Source organism: Paroedura picta, chromosome 5 (assembly GCF_049243985.1).
Source record: "Paroedura picta isolate Pp20150507F chromosome 5, Ppicta_v3.0, whole genome shotgun sequence".
Classification (NCBI taxonomy): domain Eukaryota; kingdom Metazoa; phylum Chordata; class Lepidosauria; order Squamata; family Gekkonidae; genus Paroedura; species Paroedura picta.
The window spans coordinates 124502457-124523749 of record NC_135373.1 but is presented as its reverse complement, the minus strand read 5'-3'; the positions used below and the strand labels follow the sequence as shown (position 1 = coordinate 124523749).

Genomic DNA, 21293 nt, shown 5'->3' with positions numbered 1-21293 from the left:
AGTAGTAGTGGTGATTCTAGTAGTAGCAGCAATGGTGGAACCAGTAGTAGTAGCTTTGCTATTGTTTTTGTTGCTATCCTCAACATCATAATCTCCGCCCCCATCCTGCGGAGGAATCTGTTTCATTGGCAGAAGCGCACATATTAAAACACATACTGATTTTCTTCACCAATGTGCAATAATAGTAGTAGTGCTACAACTGGTTGTAATAGCAATAGTAGTGCTGTCATTGTCCTTATTTTCTTGTTGGAATCTGTTTAATTAACACTAGCTCATATATATAAGAATATTTATCCACTGTCTTCTTCGCAAAAGTGCATTATTATTATTATTAGTAGTAGTAGTAGTAGTGGCAGTGGTGGTGGTGCTACAACTGGTTGTAGTAGTAGTAGTAGTTGTTGTTGTTGTAGTTGTAGTTGTAGTAGTGCTGTCAGTGTCATTGTTTTCTTATTGCAATCTATTTCATCGGTACTAGCTCATATGTTATAATATGTACTAGCTCATATGTTATACTTTCTCCACTAAAGTGCAGTAGTGGTATTAGCAGCATCAGTAGTAGTACTAATAGTAGCAATGGTGGTAATAGTCATAATACTCTTTCCGCTACCACGGCCCTTCTGGTTATTGCCTTATTGGAATCTGTTCCTTCGGCACCAGCTCCCCTATTCTGCCGAGGTATGGAGAGCGAACTCCTTGAGCAGTGAAGCATCTCCGGAGAGGCCGGCTTTTCAGAGGCCGGGAAAACAAAGACCTTGGCGATCCGAGGAGTGGGGACCCCCGCCCCCCCCTCCCGCCACGAGGCCCGGCTTCTGTGTTTGACTCAAAGCAGTGACCCCTGTGAACCCGCCCCGCTGGGTGAGTCGGCGTGAGTGTAATCTATATGCCACGCGAGGCAGGGCCCGCTCCCCTCCAGCCCTTTGATTTACAGGAAGGGCCGGCTTTGACCTAATTTTGCATCCCAGCAGGGCATCTGGCGCTACAAAAAGGGTCAGTGGGTGATCCCAGCCTTGGATTACAAGCCACGAGGTTTGCCAAGAACAGAACCGCTCTCTCTTCCCACGGGCCTCCCCTCCCCGGTTGCTCGCAAGGGCTGGAATTAGGACAAGATGGGGGGCGGGGGGGGGGGGAGAGGCGTTTAAGGGAATCCTTCCTTCTTTGTTGTGCGAGTAGCAGAAAGCTACCTTTCTTTCCTCCGGAAAGCTCAGTGTGGCTAAAGAGGTGGCTTCTAATCTGGCGAGCTGGGTTTGATTCCCCACTCCTCCTCCACCTGCAGTCAGCTGGGCACAGTCCTGTTAGAGCTGTTCTCACAGAGCAGTTCTGTCAGAGCTCTCTCGGCCTCAACTAGCTCAGAGGGTGTCTGCTGCGGGGAGAGGAAGGGATGGCGATCGTAAGCCGCTTTGAGACTCCTTCGGACCTTGAAAAGCAGGGTATAAAAACTCTTCTTCAGGTGCCCCTAGCCTTGAAGGTTGCCAGGCTCCAGGTGGAGCCTGGAGATCTCCTGAACTTGTAGCTGACCTTCAGACTATAGAGATCAGTCCCCCTGGAGGAAATGGCTGCTTTAGAGGCCTTCTTCTGTGGCCTTCTTCAGGGGTTAGTCGTAGACCTGCATACATACCTTGTACAACAGGTAGACTTGAGGCATATAGTACAGTCTGTCAAAGAACGGGGAGGACACATTTGAAATTGCATCCACGTGAGCCTCTTGTGGCGCAGAGTGGCAAGCGGCAGAAATGCTGTCTGAAGCTGTCTGTCCATGAGGTTGGGAGTTCGATCCCAGCAGCCGGCTCAAGGTCGACTCAGCCTTCCATCCTTCCGAGGTCGGTCAAATGAGGACCCAACTTGCTGGGGGGTAAACGGTAAAGACTGGGGAAGGCACTGGCAAACCACCCTGTATTGAGTCTGCCATGAAAACGCTGGCGGGCATCACCCCAAGAGTCAGACATGACCCGGTGCTTGCACAGGGGAGACCTTTACCTTTACACTGTGGTATGAGGCTAAGTCAGAATTGTAGACGCTTCTTTATCTCTCACGGATGGCCCTGGTTGAATACAGGAGTTGTAAGGTGTCCAGATCACAAATAATCAAATGTGGCAAGGAGCCAATCACATGTATCGTATGCAGGAAATCTTTGGCATGTCCCCTACCATGAGCTTCTCCTTCCCACAGGCCACCCGTCCTCCTTGTCTGGTCACATTGGCTAGTGCTACCTCCCAGTGCGCAGGTCACAGGAACGGCTGAACGGATCCGGCATGTGGCCAGAGCTGGCTGCTCCGAGAGGAAAGAAATTTGTGAGTTCGTGGGCAACTTTGGAACTCTGGCCCGATGTGGTGGCAATGGCCACAGACTGGCAGCCAGGGGTTGCCTTCAGGTGCTCAGGGAAGAGTCTTGCGTCATGGTGCTCCTGATGCTGAAGTTTTTGAAAATCAGCATGGCCCATCCAATCTCCAAAGGCCATCTCTGTGTTTCCTCTGTTCCGGACAGCCCTGTGTTTTGATAATGGGCTACCGCCTGTTCTCACTTTGAAATTTAAACATTTGGCCTGCAGCTGGGCCACCAGGCCTGATCACTAGGCTGCTGGGCTCCAAGTCTCACACTTCCTTGGGTCAGATGGTTCCTTCATGAGAGCAGGTTTTCCCAAGCAGCTTTGGGGGAGGGGTCCTGAATCTATAACTGTCCTAGCCCCCTCCCCTTTGTAATGTGTCTCCGACAATCCCTTTTTCTGTGATTGACTTCTACTCATGCTTATTCCAAATGTGCCTTCAATCAAAAAGCTAACTTTAGCTGTGCTCTGTTGATTCTGGGGCTCTGCTCTGTTGATTCTGGGGGTGAATGTTTAGACCAGGGGTAATCAAACTGCGGCCCTCCAGATGTCCATGGACTACAATTCCCATGAGCCCCTGCCAGCAAATGCTGGCAGGGGCTCCTGGGAATTGTAGTCCATGGACATCTGGAGGGCCGCAGTTTGACTACCCCTGGTTTAGACAGCTATATCTACAACACTCTAAGGGAGCGGTTCTCAACCTGGGGGTTGGGACCCCTTTGGGGGTCGAATGACCCTTTCACAGGGTGAGCAGCAGGGTGAGCAGCTTGGCAGGGGAGGGGGCACCACCCCTGTTGCCACTCCTCCTGAAGGCACCCACCAATTTAGATACAATTTATAACCAGTTTATATACCATCATGAACAATGGATCTTCACACTGTTGGTCAGTTTTGGTTTCATTTCTGTGAAAGAACCCTTGCGTAATTTTATGGCTGGGGGGGTCCCCACAACATGAGGAACTGGATTAAAGGGTCACGGCATTAGGAAGGCTGCCGTTATCCAGGGCTGATTCTGCACTTACTTTGTTTATTCCATTGTGGATCCTGCTGAATTTAGATGGATTTGAACTCGGGGCTTCCTCTATCTCTCCCCATCCGCATTGAAACAGAAAAGTGTTCTGCACCTGATTAGGGAAGCTCAGAAGGGGGGGGAGACAAGCAGAGCAGGAGCCTCTTTCTTTCTTTTCTTGAAGCGGGGAGGGGGGGAGAGGATCGGAGACAGCAGAAGAGGTGGGGGAAAACTAAGAGACAAATCTCTGCTGAGAGAAGTTAGGGTTTCTGGAGCTTCTGCCGAGAGAAGTTACGGCTTCCCCTTTACGGGAAGCCTTTCAACCTAGGAACGAGGAAGCCTTTGAACTGACGCCTTGGCCAATCAGGGCTTTTCTACAGCATTGATGGCTCGAGGCAGCAAGTTAGTTCAGGACAAGCAGAGAGCTGCACCTTTGCTCATTTTCATTTTTCAATTATCGAGGGTTATATCCACTCCAGGATATCGCCGGGGAAAGGGAGGGTCACTCCAGATCAATCCTGCTTGTTGCAGAGGGAAGATTTAAATTGGCCAAAATCAAAATGGAAATCACATCAGTGTGGATGGCAGGGATTGAATTGACCTGGGATTGGAAAAAAAAGCTCCATGCAGATTCAGCCCAGATTTAACAAGAACAGACTTAAGAATCAAGTCTATATCAGGTGGTTGCATTTTATAGATGCATGTGCTCTTATTTTTCTCGTGGCAAGAGCAAAGATTGCTACTCTGTAAGAAGCAGAAGGCGCTAGGTCTGATAGCAAGTGAATTAATTTGTCCAAATTGGAAACCGAGGAGGTGCCAGCTGGCCGTGAGAAACCAGTTTCTCTCACGACTTACACCTCAGACTGTCCTGGTTCCATGCATTATACTGCATGGTAAAAATGAGATGGCCAATCTTGTGCCCCCATTCTCAGCCCCCTGATCATTTGAGTTGTGGAAGAAAAAGGTAGGGGGGATAACATTAATGGGGAATCTTTCTGAATTTCCCCCGACTTGTATGTTAAGGACCATAGAGTGGTGTCACTTCTGTCAACTGTCCACCCGGACGTGATGCCACATCCTCCAGGCATCTCTAGGCATTTCCTCTACTTTATAGTAAAGACCAAAGAGATTGGGGAAATTCCTCATCTGTCGCCTGGAAACGGCCATATGTTCCTGCTTGATTTCAAGGCACGGGCCCAAAATTTGCCTGGCATTTGCCCCCACATGGCAGCCCCTGTCCCTTATACCAGACTACGGTGCCACTGTTAGTGAAATGGGAACCCATCATAACCATCTTCCGGGGGGATCTTTCTGCGTTACCATCTGTTCCATCTCTGGACACAGGTGAGGTTGCTTATAAGAGAACCTTGCCAATAACAGCCCCCGGAATTTGGGGCATCCTTCCAAGGGCAGCCCCTCTGGCCCGTCCATGGCGGCTGAGAACAGTCTTTTTAAAAACTTGATTTGGGAGTTTCAGCCGTGATTTGAGCTGACGTCAGCTTGAGCTGATGATTGTTTCTCGGCTGACGACGAATTTTGTTCTGCTGACCCCTTCACATATTTCATAGTATTTTCAGGCGCCCGGCACCTCAATAAAAGCTCACCCATCTATTACGGTATCAGATTTAGTGAATCCGTTCCCAATTCCTTAGAGTGGATATGGGCTCACAGAAACTAGGGTTGCCAGCCCCCAGGTGGAGCCTGGAGATCTCTGGGAATGACGGCCCAATGCCAGACAACAGAAATCAGTTCCCTGGAGTTCATGGCGTTGTGCCTTTAGCATTCTTTCATATACTGGGATAAGGTAAAGGTAAAGGTAAAGGTAAAGGTAAAGGTATCCCCTGTGCAAGCACCGAGTCATGTCTGACCCTTGGGGTGACGCCCTCTAGCGTTTGCCAGTGCCTTCCCCAGTCATTACTGTTTTACCCCCCAGCAAGGGTACTGGGATAAATCTCCCCAAAAAAGGCAAACTCAGAGCTTTGGCAAAAAAACTCAGTAGTTTATTTTAAAAGAGAAATAACAGTATCACAGGACTCCTGCAGTGCTAAAGATAAAAGCAAAAGGGATCAAAAAGCAATTATAAAGGCAAATCCCCCCCCCACACACACACACACACGGACACAACTCAGGTCCGCACAGGACAGTTCTTATCATCAAAGGATAGCATTGTTTACAGCCAGCACCTCTAGGTGGGAAGGACATCTGAAGGCATGATAGGGCCATCTGGCTCAGAGCATGGGATGAGTGGAGCCATTCTCCTGCAGAGAGTTCAGAGAATCTGATCAAGCAACTCATGGCTACCTGACACACGGCTGCTTTGGAGGGTGAATTCTTATGATTTTTGTGACAACATGCCCTTTCTCCTTGCTATTCCAAATTGACAGGCCCCCTTCCCCATGTGGGAGGGGCAGCTGCTTCTCTCCTTTCAGATGCTAATTGACCTAGGCAGAAAATAGGTACCTAGTGGGCAAAGAAATTAAAAGACGCTTGCTCCTGGGGAGGAAATCTATCACAAATCTAGACAGCATCCTAAAAAGTAGAGACATCACCCTGCTAACAAAAGTGCGTCTAGTCAAGGCTATGGTATTCCCAGTTGCAATGTATGGCTGTGAAAGTTGGACCATAAGGAAGGCTGAGCGTCAAAGAATTGAGGCTTTTGAACTCTGGTGCTGGAGAAGACTCTTGCGAGTCCCTTGGACTTCAAGGCGAACAAACCGGTCAGTCCTAGAGGAGATGAGCCCTGACTGCTCCTTAGAAGGCCAGATCCTGAAGATGAAACTCAAATCCTTTGGCCACCTCATGAGAAGGAAGGACTCCCTGGAGAAGAGCCTAATGCTGGGAGCGAGTGAGGGCAAAAGAAGAAGGGGACAACAGAGAATGAGTTGGCTGGATGGAGTCACTGAAGCAGTCGGTGCAAACTTAAATGGGACTCCGGGGAATGGTAGAGGACAGGAAGGCCTGGAGGATCATTGTCCAGGGGGTCGCGATGGGTCGGACACGACTTCGCACCTAACAACAACCACAAGTCAAACTGCGGCCCTCCAGATGTCCATGGACTACAATTCCCAGGAGCCCCCTGCCAGCATTCGCTGGCAGGGGGCTCCTGGGAATTGTAGTCCATGGACATCTGGAGGGCCGCAGTTTGACTACCCCTGGCTTAGACCTTATTGCTCCAAGGGGGCGAAATTGGAGCCTGCAGCTTCTCGAAGCGGGCCTTCCTAAGCAGCATCCTACCCCTCTGGTTCGGCCATCCTGGCCCCACAGCAGAATATCTCCCAGCCACGCCACGTGGGGGAGGCTGGCAATCTTTCGAGATTAATAGCATTGTTTGCTCATTAAAGAGATCAATCCGAGCCGGGCCCTGTCTGGAGTTCTCCGGTGCCAAGCGTCTGTTTGCTACCAGGAGAGGGTATGAATCGTCTTGCTACTTCAGCGGCCGTAAATACCACCGCCAGGCTCCGATAATGTTCGAACCAACAAACAAAAACAGCTGCCAGGTGGGCCGCTCCGAGGGTTGACCTTTGCCGAGCACCGGGGAGGCCGTTTTTCTAAGAGCGACCTGCCTGGCGGAATATAAACGAATGGCAAAAGGCTCGGAGAGGTGGAATTAATAGGGTCACGTCGAGTCCCTTCGGGGCAGCCAGATTGGCTCGGAGGTGGGAGGTAAAACTGACTGACTAGAAACTGAAGGCCGGAGGGGGACAAATAGGTCTCCTTGGAGGGAGGGGGATGCCCCTCACTGGCAGTCTTCAAGCAAAGGTTGGATGCACACTTCTCTTGGATGCTTTAGGATGCTCTGGGCTGATCCTGCGTTGAGCAGGGGGTTGGATTAGATGGCCTGTATAGCCCCTTCCCACTCTAGGATTCTGGGAGTCTAGTTCAGCAGTGGAATAGGCTGCCTAAGGAGGTGTTGAGCTCCCTCACTGGCAGTCTTCAGGCAAAGGTTGGATACACACTTTTCTTGGATGCTTTAGGATGCTCTGGGCTGATCCTGCGTTGAGCAGGGGGTTGGACTAGATGGCCTGTATGGCCCCTTCCAACTCTATGATTCTGCGATTCTATGAAATCTTTGTTTTATGGTCCCTCCTGAAGTTCATGTCCATTTTTCTGTGAGAGGCTGAGATGGCTACCCGGCTGGAATGGTAGGCAGCTTTGGGGATGTCAGGTGGACCTCACTGTCTCCTCTGTAGTTAGGGTTTCCTGCTCTGGGTTGGGAAATTCTTGATGACTGGGGGCAGAGCTTAGGGAGGGACAGTTGTGGGGAGGGAAGACACCCCAGAATGTCCTACAGGGAATGGATCTCTGGAGATCAGTTATAATTTTGGGAGCTCTCCAGTTCCCATCAGGTATTCATGGATAGTGGACAGCTCCGGGTGAGGAAAGATCTGGAGATTTGGGGGCCTGATGAGGGCAGGGTTTGGGACGTTAGTGGAGGAAAATAGCATAGAGCCCGCCTTTGAGTAAGGCCCTTTGTTCCCGACGAATTGATCTCCGTTGCCCAGAGATCTGTTGGAGATCTCCAGCGATCCCATAGAGCAGGGATGGGCAACCTGTAGCTCTCCCCAAACCTTTCCTTCCCCAGGCTCCCCTCACAACACCTCTGTGAACCTCACAGCCCAAAGCTGGCAACTCTTCAGTTGGGTATACAAAAGTTAAGGTGTCTACAAAATATAAACCATCAGATGATATTCCCACTTATTGTGCGCAGCTTATAAAGTTTAAAAGTTAACATAAACAAATCCCAGAGGCTCAGAACTGAAATAACATTATACAAACCATGCTGGCAGAGGCTCATGGGAATTGTAGTCCATGGACCTCTGAAGTGCCACGGTTTGGCCACTCCTGATTATACACCCTACAAACCTAGACCTAATGCATTTTGACCCCAATACATGTCTTCCCTCAGAGGTCTAATCATGAACACGCATGTAATGCAGTAGAGCAGGGGTAGTCAAACTGCGGCCCTCCAGATGTCCGTGGACTACAATTCCCAGGAGCCCCTGCCAGCATTTGCTGGCAGGGGCTCCTGGGAATTGTAGTCCATGGACAACTGGAGGGCCGCAGTTTGACTACCCCTGCAGTAGAGAATGCAGATAGCAACCAGGAAGATTTTTTAAAGTTTTCAATTTACTCTCTATGAATAACAAGATTGGTTAAAATGGGGCTGATAGGAGACGTCCATTTATCAAAACCTGCTTCATTTGCTATCATAAACGCCTGGAAGCTACTGACACACAGCAGGATTTCTTGGGAGCTTTGGAAAAGGAGACATATTTCAGTGATTAACCGATGGGCTCTGTTTATGTGGTTAACTTGTTAGCATTGCAAGCTGGGCACGATAAACGTAAACATAATTTGATGGTTTATATTTTGTGGACACCTAACCTTTTGAGTCCCAACTACTTGTCGGTTAGGTTTGTTATTTTTTTGTAACACTATACGCCTTTTGGGTTTTCTTAATTCAACAGTCGGGACCTGGAGGTCTCATATAACTTGGACCACACCACGATCAGGGGTGGGAGTGGGGGGTCAGCAGTCTGTAGGACACAGCAGCAGACTGATGTCAGATACTGATACCCCACATCTGTCAAGCAAGGGGAGATATCCAATGGGAAAGCAGCAAGAGGGAGGGAAATCCCTCCCCTTGCCTGTATGGGCTAGTTTTCTAATTGGGTACATTGGGAGGAAGAAGCATTGTTGGGGTTGGGGGGGTTATGTGGGAAAGGAGGTGGGCATGAAAATAATTCGATGCATGTCCCACTCCTTGCTTCTCCCCCTGACATTCTTGTGATCCTCATTTTGAAGAGAGAGTCATGGCTATCAATTGTCTATTTTATTCCTCGATCCGAGCTAAATTTCTTAACTCACTGCTGTGTAAAAGAGAACTGCATTCGGATGAACGTAAGACTCAGTTTCTTTTGACATCCCAGGACCCTGATATAATTGAACCAGTTGCAAAGTTTTTTATGTCTTGCCGTGAGAAATCGTGAATGTATCGTGTCCTACCCTAAAGCATGATCTTTGCCTTTGTTTTCACTAGCAGTGGATCCTTTTGCCCTTTCCCTTCTTATATTATGGCTATCATGCACCATCCTAAGTTATTCTAAAATGCCCAGTGGCTTGCTTCAATACAGAGAATCTTTGGGGTCCAAAATGTTTGAGATCGCTGCCCTTTGGAGATGGTAGATTCAAGATACATCTGCCCATTTGTCCCCAACGGTGATAGATTTCTTTCCTTTCCTATTTTTTCCTCCTGGAGGGGAACCCAAACAAATGGCCACCTTATCTGCTAAGATACTTATTCCTGTTTGGTCACTTCATCTGTTAAACATCTTCATTACTGTGGTTTACTAATTTATGGCTAATTTACCTTCTATCGATAAACATGGACAGGTAATTCCCATTTCATTGCGCCTTAGGAAGTGTCTGTGCCCACAAAAGGTCAGCGAAATTCTTCCTCATAGAACCCTAGAATGGGAAGGGGCTATAGAGGCCATGCAATCCCACCTACTGCTCAATGCAGGATCAGCCTCAAGCATCCAGGAGAAGGATCTGTCCAGCTGCTACTTGAAGATGGCCAGTGAGGGGGAGTTCCCCACCTCCTTAGGCAGCCCCTTCCACTGCTGAACTAGACTCTTAGAATCCTAGAGTTGGAATGCACCATAGAGGCCATCTAGTCCCACCCCCTGCTCAGTGCAGGATCAGCCTCAAGCATCCAGGAGAAGGATCTATCCAGCTGCTGCTTGAAAACCGCCAGTGAAGGGGAGCTCCCCACCTCCTTAGGCAGCCCTTTCCACTGCTGAACTAGTGTGACTGTGACAAATCTTTTCCTTATATATATCCGATACCATTCTACCCATACATTGCAGGTCATATCCACTGCTGACAACAGGAACCTTTCCCTGCCCTCTTGTAAGTGACAACCGTTCAAATACCTCAAGAGAGCCATCCTGTCCCCTCTTAACCTCCTCTTCTTCAGGGTGGACATGCCCAGGTCCCTCAGCCTTTCCTCACAGGGCTTGGTCTCCAGACCCTGGATCACCCTCGTCGCTCCCCTCTAACCCCTCTCCATTTTGTGTACCCCCTTTTGAAGTGAGGCCTCCAGAACTGCACTCAGGACTCCTAGCGGGGTCTAACCAATGCGGTATACAGAGGGACTATGACAATTTGTGATTTTAATGTGATGCCTTTGTTGATATAGTCCAAGACTGCATTTGCCTTCTTTACCGCACCCTGCCCGCTCATATTTAGGTTACAGCCCACAAGTATCCCAAGATACTTGTGTCCTGCATAATGCAGGGGGTTGGACTAGATGACCCATGAGGTCCCTTCCAACTCTATGATTTTATGATTCTATGATCTTGTTCACAAAGACTGCCCAGAAGTGTTTTTAAGCCTACATCTTGAACAAAACTTTGTTGGTGTTAAAAGTGCCACTGGACTCCAACTCTGTCCTTTGGAGATGCTGATTGTCCTCCATCTGCGTTATTCACCTTCTGTCCTTCTTTTTTGCCATTCCAGCTCCGGGTGGACGGTCCTATCAAAGGAGCCCTGCAGTATGAGATAGTCCAGGTGGGAGATTCTGGGCCGATTCTGCGGGATATGGCGTTTTCAATGGACCACGAGCACCTGTACATCATGTCCAGGAAACAGGTGAGCTCAATTTTACTTTTAAAGATCTCTGACGGTGTCAAAAACCAAGTTCACGGGGAAGAGTGTCTTCAGGTTGGCAAGCTCTCGATGGTGTTTTTGGTGACAATCTGAGATTCGTCCATGTGGTGGCAGGAGGGGGGTTCTGATATCAAGGAACTCAAGATCATGTTGTTCCCCCACCCATCCCATCTACTGTAGCTAAAGGTGACCAAAAGTCCCAAGAACCTGTAGAGCCTGTCTCTTGCCCTCCTGTTTCCCCCCACTGGGTTCTCGGCCTGCATGTAGCCTGTTCCCAGGCAATGCACAGTGTCCTTTGTGATATAAACTTCGTTTTCCATGTTATGTGTTTAATGCTTTGGCCTGGGCATGTTTTGGCCACTAGGCGTGAAAACGAAATTCCGTTTTGTTCCGCCGGCTCTTTGAAGATTAAAAAACCCTTCAGTTGTGTGACGTTTAAATGGTGAGAGTCTGAAATGCAGACGGGGGCTGGGAAACCTGGTTTCTAACCTTGCAATGGGCCAGCTAGTTGTTCTTAGTGATAGATTTTTCTATCATGAAGTCCCCAGATGTACCCTTTGGGAAACAATAAAGCCCTGCACCTTTTTCTAAGAAGAACATCTCAGCATTTCTTGCTTCCTGCAAACCAGTAGCCCTGATTCGAGACCCTCAACAGATCGGGAAATTGCTCGGGCTTGTTGTCTGACAGATATAGTACCCACAAATCATAGCAGGGGGTCACACCAAGCTAGTTAGTTTATAAGGCCAAACGCCAGATCGGTGAAGCTTGCCTTGGTAGTCCAAGAAGAGAATTATTTTATTTTATTTTTATTTATACGACTAGCTTTAAAACCCGTTCCTAAGGCCTTGAAAGGGCCCCCTCTCCCCTGGGCTCCTGCCAGCTGAAGGGGCTTTGGGCCACAGCTCGCAGCCAGATCAAGTGGGGCAGGCAGGCGCTTGGCAGCTCGTTAGCAGGGCCAGGACAGAGCTCCTTAGCAGGCAGTCAGCAGGCCGGGAGGCCATCATTAGCAGGCCCAGCTTAGCAGGCCAAGAGGCCCTCATTAGCAAGCCCTCCACCTTTGCCCAGGGCCCTCTCCCCTTACCTGCTGCGGCTCCAGGCACTGAGGCGTCTGAGAGCAAAGAGGCTAGAGTCCAGGGACGGAGGGCGGTAGCTGCAGAGGCAGGGCCAATCAGGGCAAAGCTGGCTGCACACTGATTGGCCCTATTCTACCTTGGACAGCCTGACACGTCCCACCCCCCAGGCTGTTTCATAAATATATAGAGGAACAGCAATGGATAAGGATATGGATTCCTGTGCCTCCACTCCCAGGGTCACTGGCTTGTGGCAGCTTACAATATTCTCTTTGGAAACAGCTCTCTGTGGGATGTCTCCTGTCTTGTGAGGCTGTAAACAGGAACTCTCTTCACCATAGAGTTAAATGAGTAGCCCTGTTGGTCTGAAGAAGCACAATAAATTCAGAGGCCAGTAGAACCTTTAAGACCAACAAAGATTTATTTAAGGTGTGAGCTTTTGAAGAGTTAGTGAGATAGACAGGGACACTGACCCGTCCCCTTGGATCTCACTGACCTGTCCCTAGAGGGTCATTTCCTGTTTCCCCAATCTCTTCTTTCTTCACCTCCATCTCTCAAGCCTGCAACGTGATAGAAGGAAGATGGCTCAAGCTTCCCTCTCCATCCAGCTACTTAGATTAGGACAGGAACCTTCTCTTTACCTCTAAGCATGTGGAATTATGTCCCTTCGATAAATAGTTCATATATTAATTAAGTACCACGTTGGTGAACGTGTCTTTCTTTCTTTGTCGTTTTCTGATGGCATGTACTCTGCCCCACGCTGATACCTTTCTGGATATTAGGCCCTTGTCAATGCTTAATACCCTTCAATTCTAAGACATACAATAAAATAATGAACTTTAAAACAACTCATAAGGGGTGATTTTTATCGAGTGATGATATTTATTTGCAAAGGGAAGAGAGAGAATTCTGTGGCCGCACAACGCGGAGGCCATCCTGCCGGCATTGATTTCAGCACTGGTCAATCCGATACGTAGCCAGTGGGGCCTTCTTCCCCTCCCCCCCAGGGCGGTTCTATTGGCTATACTGTTCCAAACTCTTAAGTTATTAAGCTGTTCCAGAACTATTGAGGCTGTCTCCGACCCCACATCCGTTATTTAAGCCATATTGGTTTGTGCGACTTTTAAAGAGCTTGCGATTAATTCTTTTCTGTGACATTCATCCAGATAACGATCAGGGGCGATTACACAGGATAGAGAAGCCAAGCATTTCTCTTTTTTTATCTTGCAGATTTGCTCAAAAGATAAGCTAAAGGATACTTAGACAAACCCCTTGGTCGCATCTGTTGGGCTTTATGGTTTCGTTGATTCTGTCCTTTCTGTGGACCATGTGAACACACCAAAGAGTTTTGACTCTCAAAAGCTGTCACCCTGGGAATCTTGTTTGTCTGTAAAGTACTCTTGGGCTGGAATGTTTTCTGCTTGGCACGCTTAACACTTCCTGCTGTAAGTTCTTCTTTTGTCTTCTGCTGCCAACGTGTTAGAGGGCCCCGTAGGGCCAGTGGGATGGTGGCTGAGCTGGTAAAAGCTCTGTCTGCCTTAATTATAGACCATGTTACTGCTAGGATGGGGGTCAGATAATAAGAAAATGAGGACATCAGAGACATATTGGATCAGGCCAGTGGCCTATCCAGTCCAACACTCTGTGTCACACAATGGCCAAAACCCAGGTGCCCTCAGGAGGTCCACCAGCAGGGCCATGAGAACATAAGAGAAGCCATGTTGGACCACATCAATGGCCCATCCAGTCCAACACTGTGTCACCCAGTGGCCAAAACCCAGGTGTCCTCAGGAGGTTCATCAGCAAAGCTAGAATCCCAGCAGCTCTCCCAGTGTGACCCCCATGCACCAAGAAGACAGAGCATCACTTTCCCGAGACAAAGCTTTCCTTCCGTACGTCATAGTTCCTAGACACCAATGGACCCAATCATACCTGAAGCACAGCATCAAGTTTCCCCAATCTCTACCTGTGTTCTCCATTCATCTGCCTCCATACCACTTTCATAAATCAGTAGGGCATCGCAAAGAAGCCGCATTCCAGCTTCCACAAGTCTGGGAGTTTTATCAAGGTCCAATCTTGGAGGCTATGGGCAACCCCCCCCCCCACTCTGCAATTTGCTTAGAATCCCCTTCCCCCCCAATTTCCCTTCCAGAAATAAAATTCTGCTGTTGCCGAGATGAGCAGATTGGTTCCCTTGTTCCTACGTCGGGGGTAGTTTGGTGCATCCAGAGCAGCTGGGGAATTGGTCTCTTTTTCTCATTCTTGAAGAGCTGAGTGATATGTCTGAAAAAAAGCAGCTTCCCTCCCCCCCCCCCAATCCCCTCAGCAGAAGGGGAAAGAAGACGGATATTTAAGAAGCCGATGATTGCACTTGAATCCTGGGAGCTCAATAACCCGGGGTTTTGTTAAACAGCTGTCTCCTCTAATTCCCGTGACTGCCAGATTCCCCCTTTGCCGCAAACCTCCCATTTTCCAGGTCACTTCCAAGCACGGGTTTGTTAACCGAACCCTCCTCACCTCCACTGTACTGTCCCTCCTGTTCACCTGGGTTTGGGGGGGGGTTCTTGTTTGAACTCTGTTGTGTGCTGACAAGGCATTTGTGAGCAGTGCTCAGGGGACATGCAGAACAGCATGAGGGAAATGGTCACAGCCTCCCCGTGTCTCTAAATCAGGGGTGGACAAATTGCGGCCCTCCAGATGTCCGTGGACTACAATTCCCAAGAGCCCCTGCCAGCATTCGCTGGCAGGGGCTCATGGGAATTGTAGTCCATGGACATCTGGAGGGCCGCAGTTTGACTACCCCCGCTCTAAATGCAAAGAGAAACAGGCAAGTCATTGCGTCGGACTGAGCGTGCTCAAGCAAGGGTCCCAAAATATAGAGGGCCAAAAGGACACTATGAGCTGATGCTTAACAGCAACAGACAGTGGCCCAGCTGTGGCTCTCTAGATGTCCGTGGTCTACAATTACCATGAGCCCCTGCCAGCACCATGCTCTCTAGAATGACCATGGACTGCAATTCCCATAAGCCCCTGCCAGCATCTGTTCCTTCCTTCCTTCCTCTTCTAAGTTAATTCATTCGTTCCTTCCTTCCTTCCTTCCGTCCTTCCGCCCATCCGTCCATTTAGTTGCATTATTTTTAGTCCCTCTTTCAAGGGACTAAACTCAAGGTGGGTTCCACAGGGTGAGTGAATGCCATCGACAAGATGGGACATGCATAAGCAACCAAATAGGCTTTGGGCTGTCCAACCAACCAGCAGTCAAAATAAACAGCAAATCCACGAATTACCGTTAAAACATTAAAAGCCATTTAAAATTACATCTCATAATTAAAAATATTCCATCCCGTTATTTCTAATGTAGAAACACATTTGATGTTCTCCATGGAGGTATCTTTATTTTATTTTTGGGGAGGGGGGGGTTCAATGTTGTCAGATCATAGGCCCCAAGCAAAAGCTCAGCGGAAGAACTCCATCTTGCAGGCCCTGCGGAACTGTGTCACTTCCGACAGGATGTGACCCAGATATCTCCTCCGGAAGCCCATTCCACCAAAAACGTCCTGGTTTCAGTTAAGGCCAAATGTATCTCCCTGTCCCAAATAATTTGTCCTAGTAAGAGTCTCAATTCTGTCTTTCAAGGATCAGTAATAGGTTCTCTTTTTTGGAGGGGAGGGCGGGGGGGGGGAAGAGCAGCTGTTTTCTTTGTCATTCCTTCCCTCCTCCCTTGTTGCCCACTTCTGCTTACTGGAAGGAAATTCCCCATCCATATTCTCCCTTTCTGTTTGCCTCAGGCCATTAACTTCCCGGCTGGTCATTATGAACCATCTTGGCAGTGACTGATTGCTGGGGGTGGGGGGAGGTGTCCCTGCTTAAGAAAATGTGGAACTGATTGCTTGCCTGACCCCATTTGACCCCTGGAATTTGGAGTTCAACCTGGGCTCGAGGAATAATAAACTCGTATAATTAGCAGAGAAAACCGCTTGTGATGGAGGGGAGGAGGGGGTGTAATTGATTGGAGACAGCAGCGGGTCCAACAAGGGCCTGCCGTTTGGCCAGTGGAGGGTTGCCGGGTTTTTTTTTTAGGAGCGGGCTGTTGTCCGCGGTTTCCCGGTTTTTAAATATACAGGGCGCCGCAGAAATTTCGTTTCGCACCAGATTCTGGACAAATGTGGCCGTTCTTCCGCAGTCTATATATTTGAGGGATTGGGGAAGAAGCAAAAAACGGTCAAGAAGTCTAGTATAGTTTTTGGTCCCGTCCCCCCTGGACAACTAGAATCATGGAAGGGACCTCCTGGGTCATCTAGTCCAACCCCCTGCACCATGCAGGACACTCACAACCCTATCACTCATCCACTGTCACCTGCCACCCCCTTGAACCTTCACAGAATCAGCCTCTCCGTCAGATGGCTAATCAGCCACTGTTTAAAAATCTCCAAAGATGGAGAACCCACCACCTCCCGAGGAAGCCTGTTCCACTGAGAAACCGCTCTGACTGTCAGGAACTTCTTCCAGAGGTTTAGACGGAATTTCTTTTGCATTAATTTCATCCCATTGGTTCTGGTCCATCTCTATGGGGCAAGAGAGTTCTTTGTGCATGCTTATTCAGTGACAAAGTTTTCCAGGTGCTGGTTCTTGAGAGCCAGGATGGTTAAGTGGCAGCTTCTAATACAGAGAACCGGGTTCAATTCCCCACTCCTCCACATGTAGCCAGCTGGGTGACCTTGGGCCAGTCACAGTTGTCTTAGAGCTGTTCTTATAGAGTGGTTCTCTCAGAGCTCTCTCAGCCCTACCTACCTCACAGGTCATCTGACACGAGGAGAAGAAAGGAAACGTGTTTGTAAGCCGCTTTGAGACTCCTGGTAGTAAAAAGCGGGATATAATAAAAAGCTCCTCTTCTTTTGAAGAGACAGGGCAAGAGAGATAAGGCAAAGTTCACACATCCCCATTGAGCCATAAAGGCAATTCATAGGTGCACATGGCCCTTTTGGGAAAAGTTGTGACTCAGTGAAAACGCCTCTGCTTCGTGGGCAGAAGGTTCCAGGTTCAATCCCCGGCATCTCCAGTTAGAAGGACCAGGCAGGAGGGGATGGGGAAGACCTCAGTGGCAGAGCCTCTGCTTGGCCTGCAGAAAATTCCAGGTTCAATCCCCATCATCTCCAGTCAAAAGGACCAGGCAGGAGGTGCTGGGAAAGACCACTGCCTGAAACCCTGGAGAGCCATGGGAAGGGGCTGTGGCTCAGTGGTAGAGCATCAGATCGGCATGCAGAAGGTCCCAGGTTCAATCCCCGGCATCTCCAGTTAAAGATCCAGGCAGTAGGTGACAGGGAAGACCTCTGCCTGAGACCTTGGACAGCTGGGTTTTGGCCACTGTGTGATATGGAGCGTTTGACTGTATGGGCTGTGGGCCTCATCGCTTATATGTGGCTTGGGGCTACGTAGGGTGTGGAAAAGATATGGCAGCTGAGAGATTGAGCTGAGACCCATTCGTCAATTTGGAGCCGGACAGCCACTGGCTCGCCTTCTGCGATCTGCTACGGAATGCTGGTGAAATTCAAACGGCTGTGAGCAAAGGGTCAGGTAGAGAATGTCAACAAACAGCGTGGCATCTTTGAACCCTTCGATTGCCATGTAGGAAAACTTCACTTAGGGACCAAAGGCCACAGCAGACGTTCAATAAGTGTTGTCAAGGAAGTGTGCGGGAAACCAAAGGGGACAAGGAGATGATGGGTTCTGACTTTCATATGCATCTTCGAAATAAAAGCCACGAGTCCGTCGTGTTGGAAAGACATGCGGGCGTGATAGACTCCCTGCTGTTTTTAGCCAGATCTGGATATAGCGGAGTATCCATTAAGATGATTGGCTGCTCAAAGTGGCCAATGATTAGGCTCCCGATATCTAACAGTCTGTTTAACACCTCCTTCACTCTGCCCCAGAGTACTGGCAGAGGGGGCTTCTGGACGGCCGAGCCAGCAGCTGCTGGAGTACAGGAGACTCCATTACCTTAATGTGTCCGAAAATGAGCCGGGAAACTGATGAGGTGCTATTCAGATAATGGCCTGATTGAGATAATAGAATCAGAATGGTCTTCGGAGGGAGGCTGGGAGACGTGCTGTGCTGCCTTGCCAGGGCATCTCTGGAGGACTTGTTTCCCTACATCGACATAGATGGTGGGAAGTCCACGGTGTAGTGGATCCCTGGCTCGAGGGAGGTTTGCCTGGCCTCGTCCTGTGCCAGGGCCTTTTAGGTCCTGGCCCAACCTGGTGGAATGAGCTCCTGGGAGAGCTGAGGACCCTGACGGAGCTGTCATCGCTCTGCAGGGCCTGAAAGATTGAGCTGTTCTTCCAGGACTTTGGTTGAGGCCAGGGCAAGGAAGATTGATGGCCCTTCCTCTGGTGGCCATGGACTACAATTACTATGAGCCCATGAGACATTACTATTGGCTACAATTACCAAGTATGCTACTGGCAGGGGCTCATGGTCCCTGCAGTTCATGGATGTCTGGGGAGCCATCGCTTGACCTCCTTCCTTCCTTCCTTCCTTCCTTCCTTCCTTCCTTCCTTCCTTCCTTCCTTCCTTCCTTCCTTCCTTAAGCACCTGCTGCCCCATCTCTCTCTTTGCATATTTAAACTGTGCCAACAGTTCGTAAGGCTGCCAACCTCCAGGTGTCACAGGGAACTCTCCTGCTATTGCAGTTGATCTCTGGACAACCAAGATCACTTCCCCTGGGGGGGAAATGGCTACTTTGGTGAATCTATTGTGCTATACCCTGCTGAGCTATATAATAAATGGCCTACTCTGCAGGGGGATGCTGAGTGTGATCCGACACCTACCCTTTGCTCAACTCACAGCCTGGGTTGATGCTTACTGTGGGCCTTGAGACGTGCAAAAGCCCCTTGAGAATCTCTGCTATTCTTATCCATTGTTTCCACCCCAATAAAGCCGGCGAGATACGTCCGAGCCAGAGCCTCGGAATTCACCTCCGCATTTTATTCCGACAACAATTAAATGGCTTTCACTGGTGCCTGGAGACCTGGCTCTCGGGTTGCTGCGCCGATGAATAGCAGGTCTGCCGTGCTGCCTGAACCAGCTCAGCAGCCTTGGCCCTGTGCAGTCCAGTTTGAGGGCGTGGAGACGTCCCACTCCCTGCCTCGTAGACCAGTCAGGGTGGCTAGGTGCCCTGTGGGAAGCTCCTGGGTAGAGCAACCAGGCGTGGGTTGCAGGGGAGGGCAGTGCCCCAGGAGGAAAAGTAAGACAAAGAAAAAAGGCCTTGGCTGTTCATTCATTCATTCATTCATTCATTCATTCATTCATTCATTCATTCATTCATTCATTCATTCATTCATTCATCCATCCATCCAACCAACCATCCATCCATCCATCCATCCATCCATCCATCCATCCATCCATCCATCCATCCATTCATTCATTCATTCATTCATTCATTTTATTATTAAACTTATTCCCCGCCCCTCTCGACAAGTTGGCTCGGGGCGGCTTACTGCAAGTTCTGACCATAGAGTTCCCAGCGAGTCGCAGAACCGCCCTTTCCCACTTCTGGGTAGCTCTAGGAATCATCAGGGACTCTATGTTCAGAACTTCCGCTAAGTAGCCAAGGCCTTATTTTTTCTTACTTTTCTTCCTCGGCGCCTTTCCTCCCCAGAAACCCAGTTTCTACATGCTGATCAGCTAATCCAACTCTTTCCAACCTTTTGACCATGGAGGAGCCCTTGAAATAATTTCAGGCTTCAAGGAGCCCCGGAAGCGATGTCAACAGGCCACGCCTCCACGCCACGCCCCCCAGAAGTGACAGGTCACTGGGAGTGACATCACCTCCTGTGTTAACAGGCAGCCTTGAGGAGGACAGGGAGGGAGGGAGAGATGGGATGTGGCTTAAGGTGGAAGGAGGGGTGCAGGCTCCGCCCCCTACCTGGGAAACCCTGAGCAAATCATTGGTGGTCAAAGATGGCCATCACCCAGAAGGAGACAAATGGGAACCCGACACCCAGACTGTCAGCACAATCCCAACAGCACTGGCTGCAGCACCCAGAGCTTCCGTCTCTTCCATAGAATCCTAGAATCCTAGAGTTGGAAGGGACCTCCTGGGTCATCTAGTCCAACCCCCTGCACTGTGCAGGACTCTCACAACCCTCTCGCTCCTCCACTGTCACCTGCCACCCCCTTGAACCTTCACAGAATCAGCCTCTCCATCAGATGGCTCTCCAGCCTCTGCTTAAAAATCTCCAAAGATGGAGAACCCACCACCTCCCGAGGAAGCCTGTTCCACTGAGAAACTGCTCTGTCAGGAACTTCTTCTGGATGTTTAGACGGAATTTAGAATCATAGAGTTGGAAGGGACCTCCTGGGTCATCTAGTCCAACCCCCTGCACTGTGCAGGACACTTACAACCCTCTCGCTCCTCCACTGTCACCTGCCACCCCCATTTGGTTGGAAGTTGACACGGCTTCTGTCATAGGAGTGTGCGCTCCTGCCTCTTCAACATGCTTAAAGTCACCTTGGAGGGTAGGCTTGAAAATTTAATGCTTCCCACCAAATATCGACTCTTCTGGGCATCTGAGCAGGCCCTTGGCGAACGTGTCAATATGCGGCTGATGTCTCAGCGGATCAAGTCGCTTCTCTCCACCGCTCACCCCCTCCCTTGACACCCGCCAGATGGATTCTGGTTGCTTTTGACCAGAACCCCAAGCACAGAATACAGCACCAGAAGTCTCCATTTCCTTGGCAAGGAGCTGTGGGATGGGTCTGGAGGTACCGGGTAGACGGTGGGTCAAATCCACCCCAGGACCTCAAATGGTTGATTTTTCCGTAAAGGTTTTCTGGCGGCCACACGAATAATCAAATGGATCTTTGGTAGTTTTCCCGCACATAGTAAGAGAAACCTTGTCTTGCTATCCCAGCAGAGTTGTGGTCCACCAGTGGCTATATAATGACAGGGATCACTGCTATACAGAATAGATTCAAATGGGTAGCTATGTTGGTCTGAAGTAGCAGTAGCACCTTCAAGACCAACAAAGATTTATTCTGGGCGTGAGCTTTCAAGTGCAAGCACTCTTCCTCGGACTAAGTCTGACGAAGAGTGCTTGTACTAGCCCTCTTTAAGTATTTGAAAGGTTGTCACTTGGAGGAGGGCAGGATGCTGTTTCTGTTGGCTGCAGAGGAGAGGACGCGCAGTAATGGGTTTAAACTTCAAGTACAACGAAATAGGCT

At 49.5% G+C, this 21293-nt stretch overlaps 1 protein-coding gene across 2 annotated transcripts in view; it reads left to right on the top strand.

The window, feature by feature from the left end:
* PLXNA4 (plexin A4) overlaps positions 1-21293 on the top strand; it is a 472781-nt gene that overhangs the window by 242716 nt on the left and 208772 nt on the right. For both annotated transcript variants that reach the window (XM_077340351.1, XM_077340352.1), the window contains exon 4: positions 10851-10982. In XM_077340351.1, the coding sequence (XP_077196466.1) occupies positions 10851-10982 (132 nt within the window). The remainder of the gene's footprint in view (positions 1-10850; positions 10983-21293) is intronic.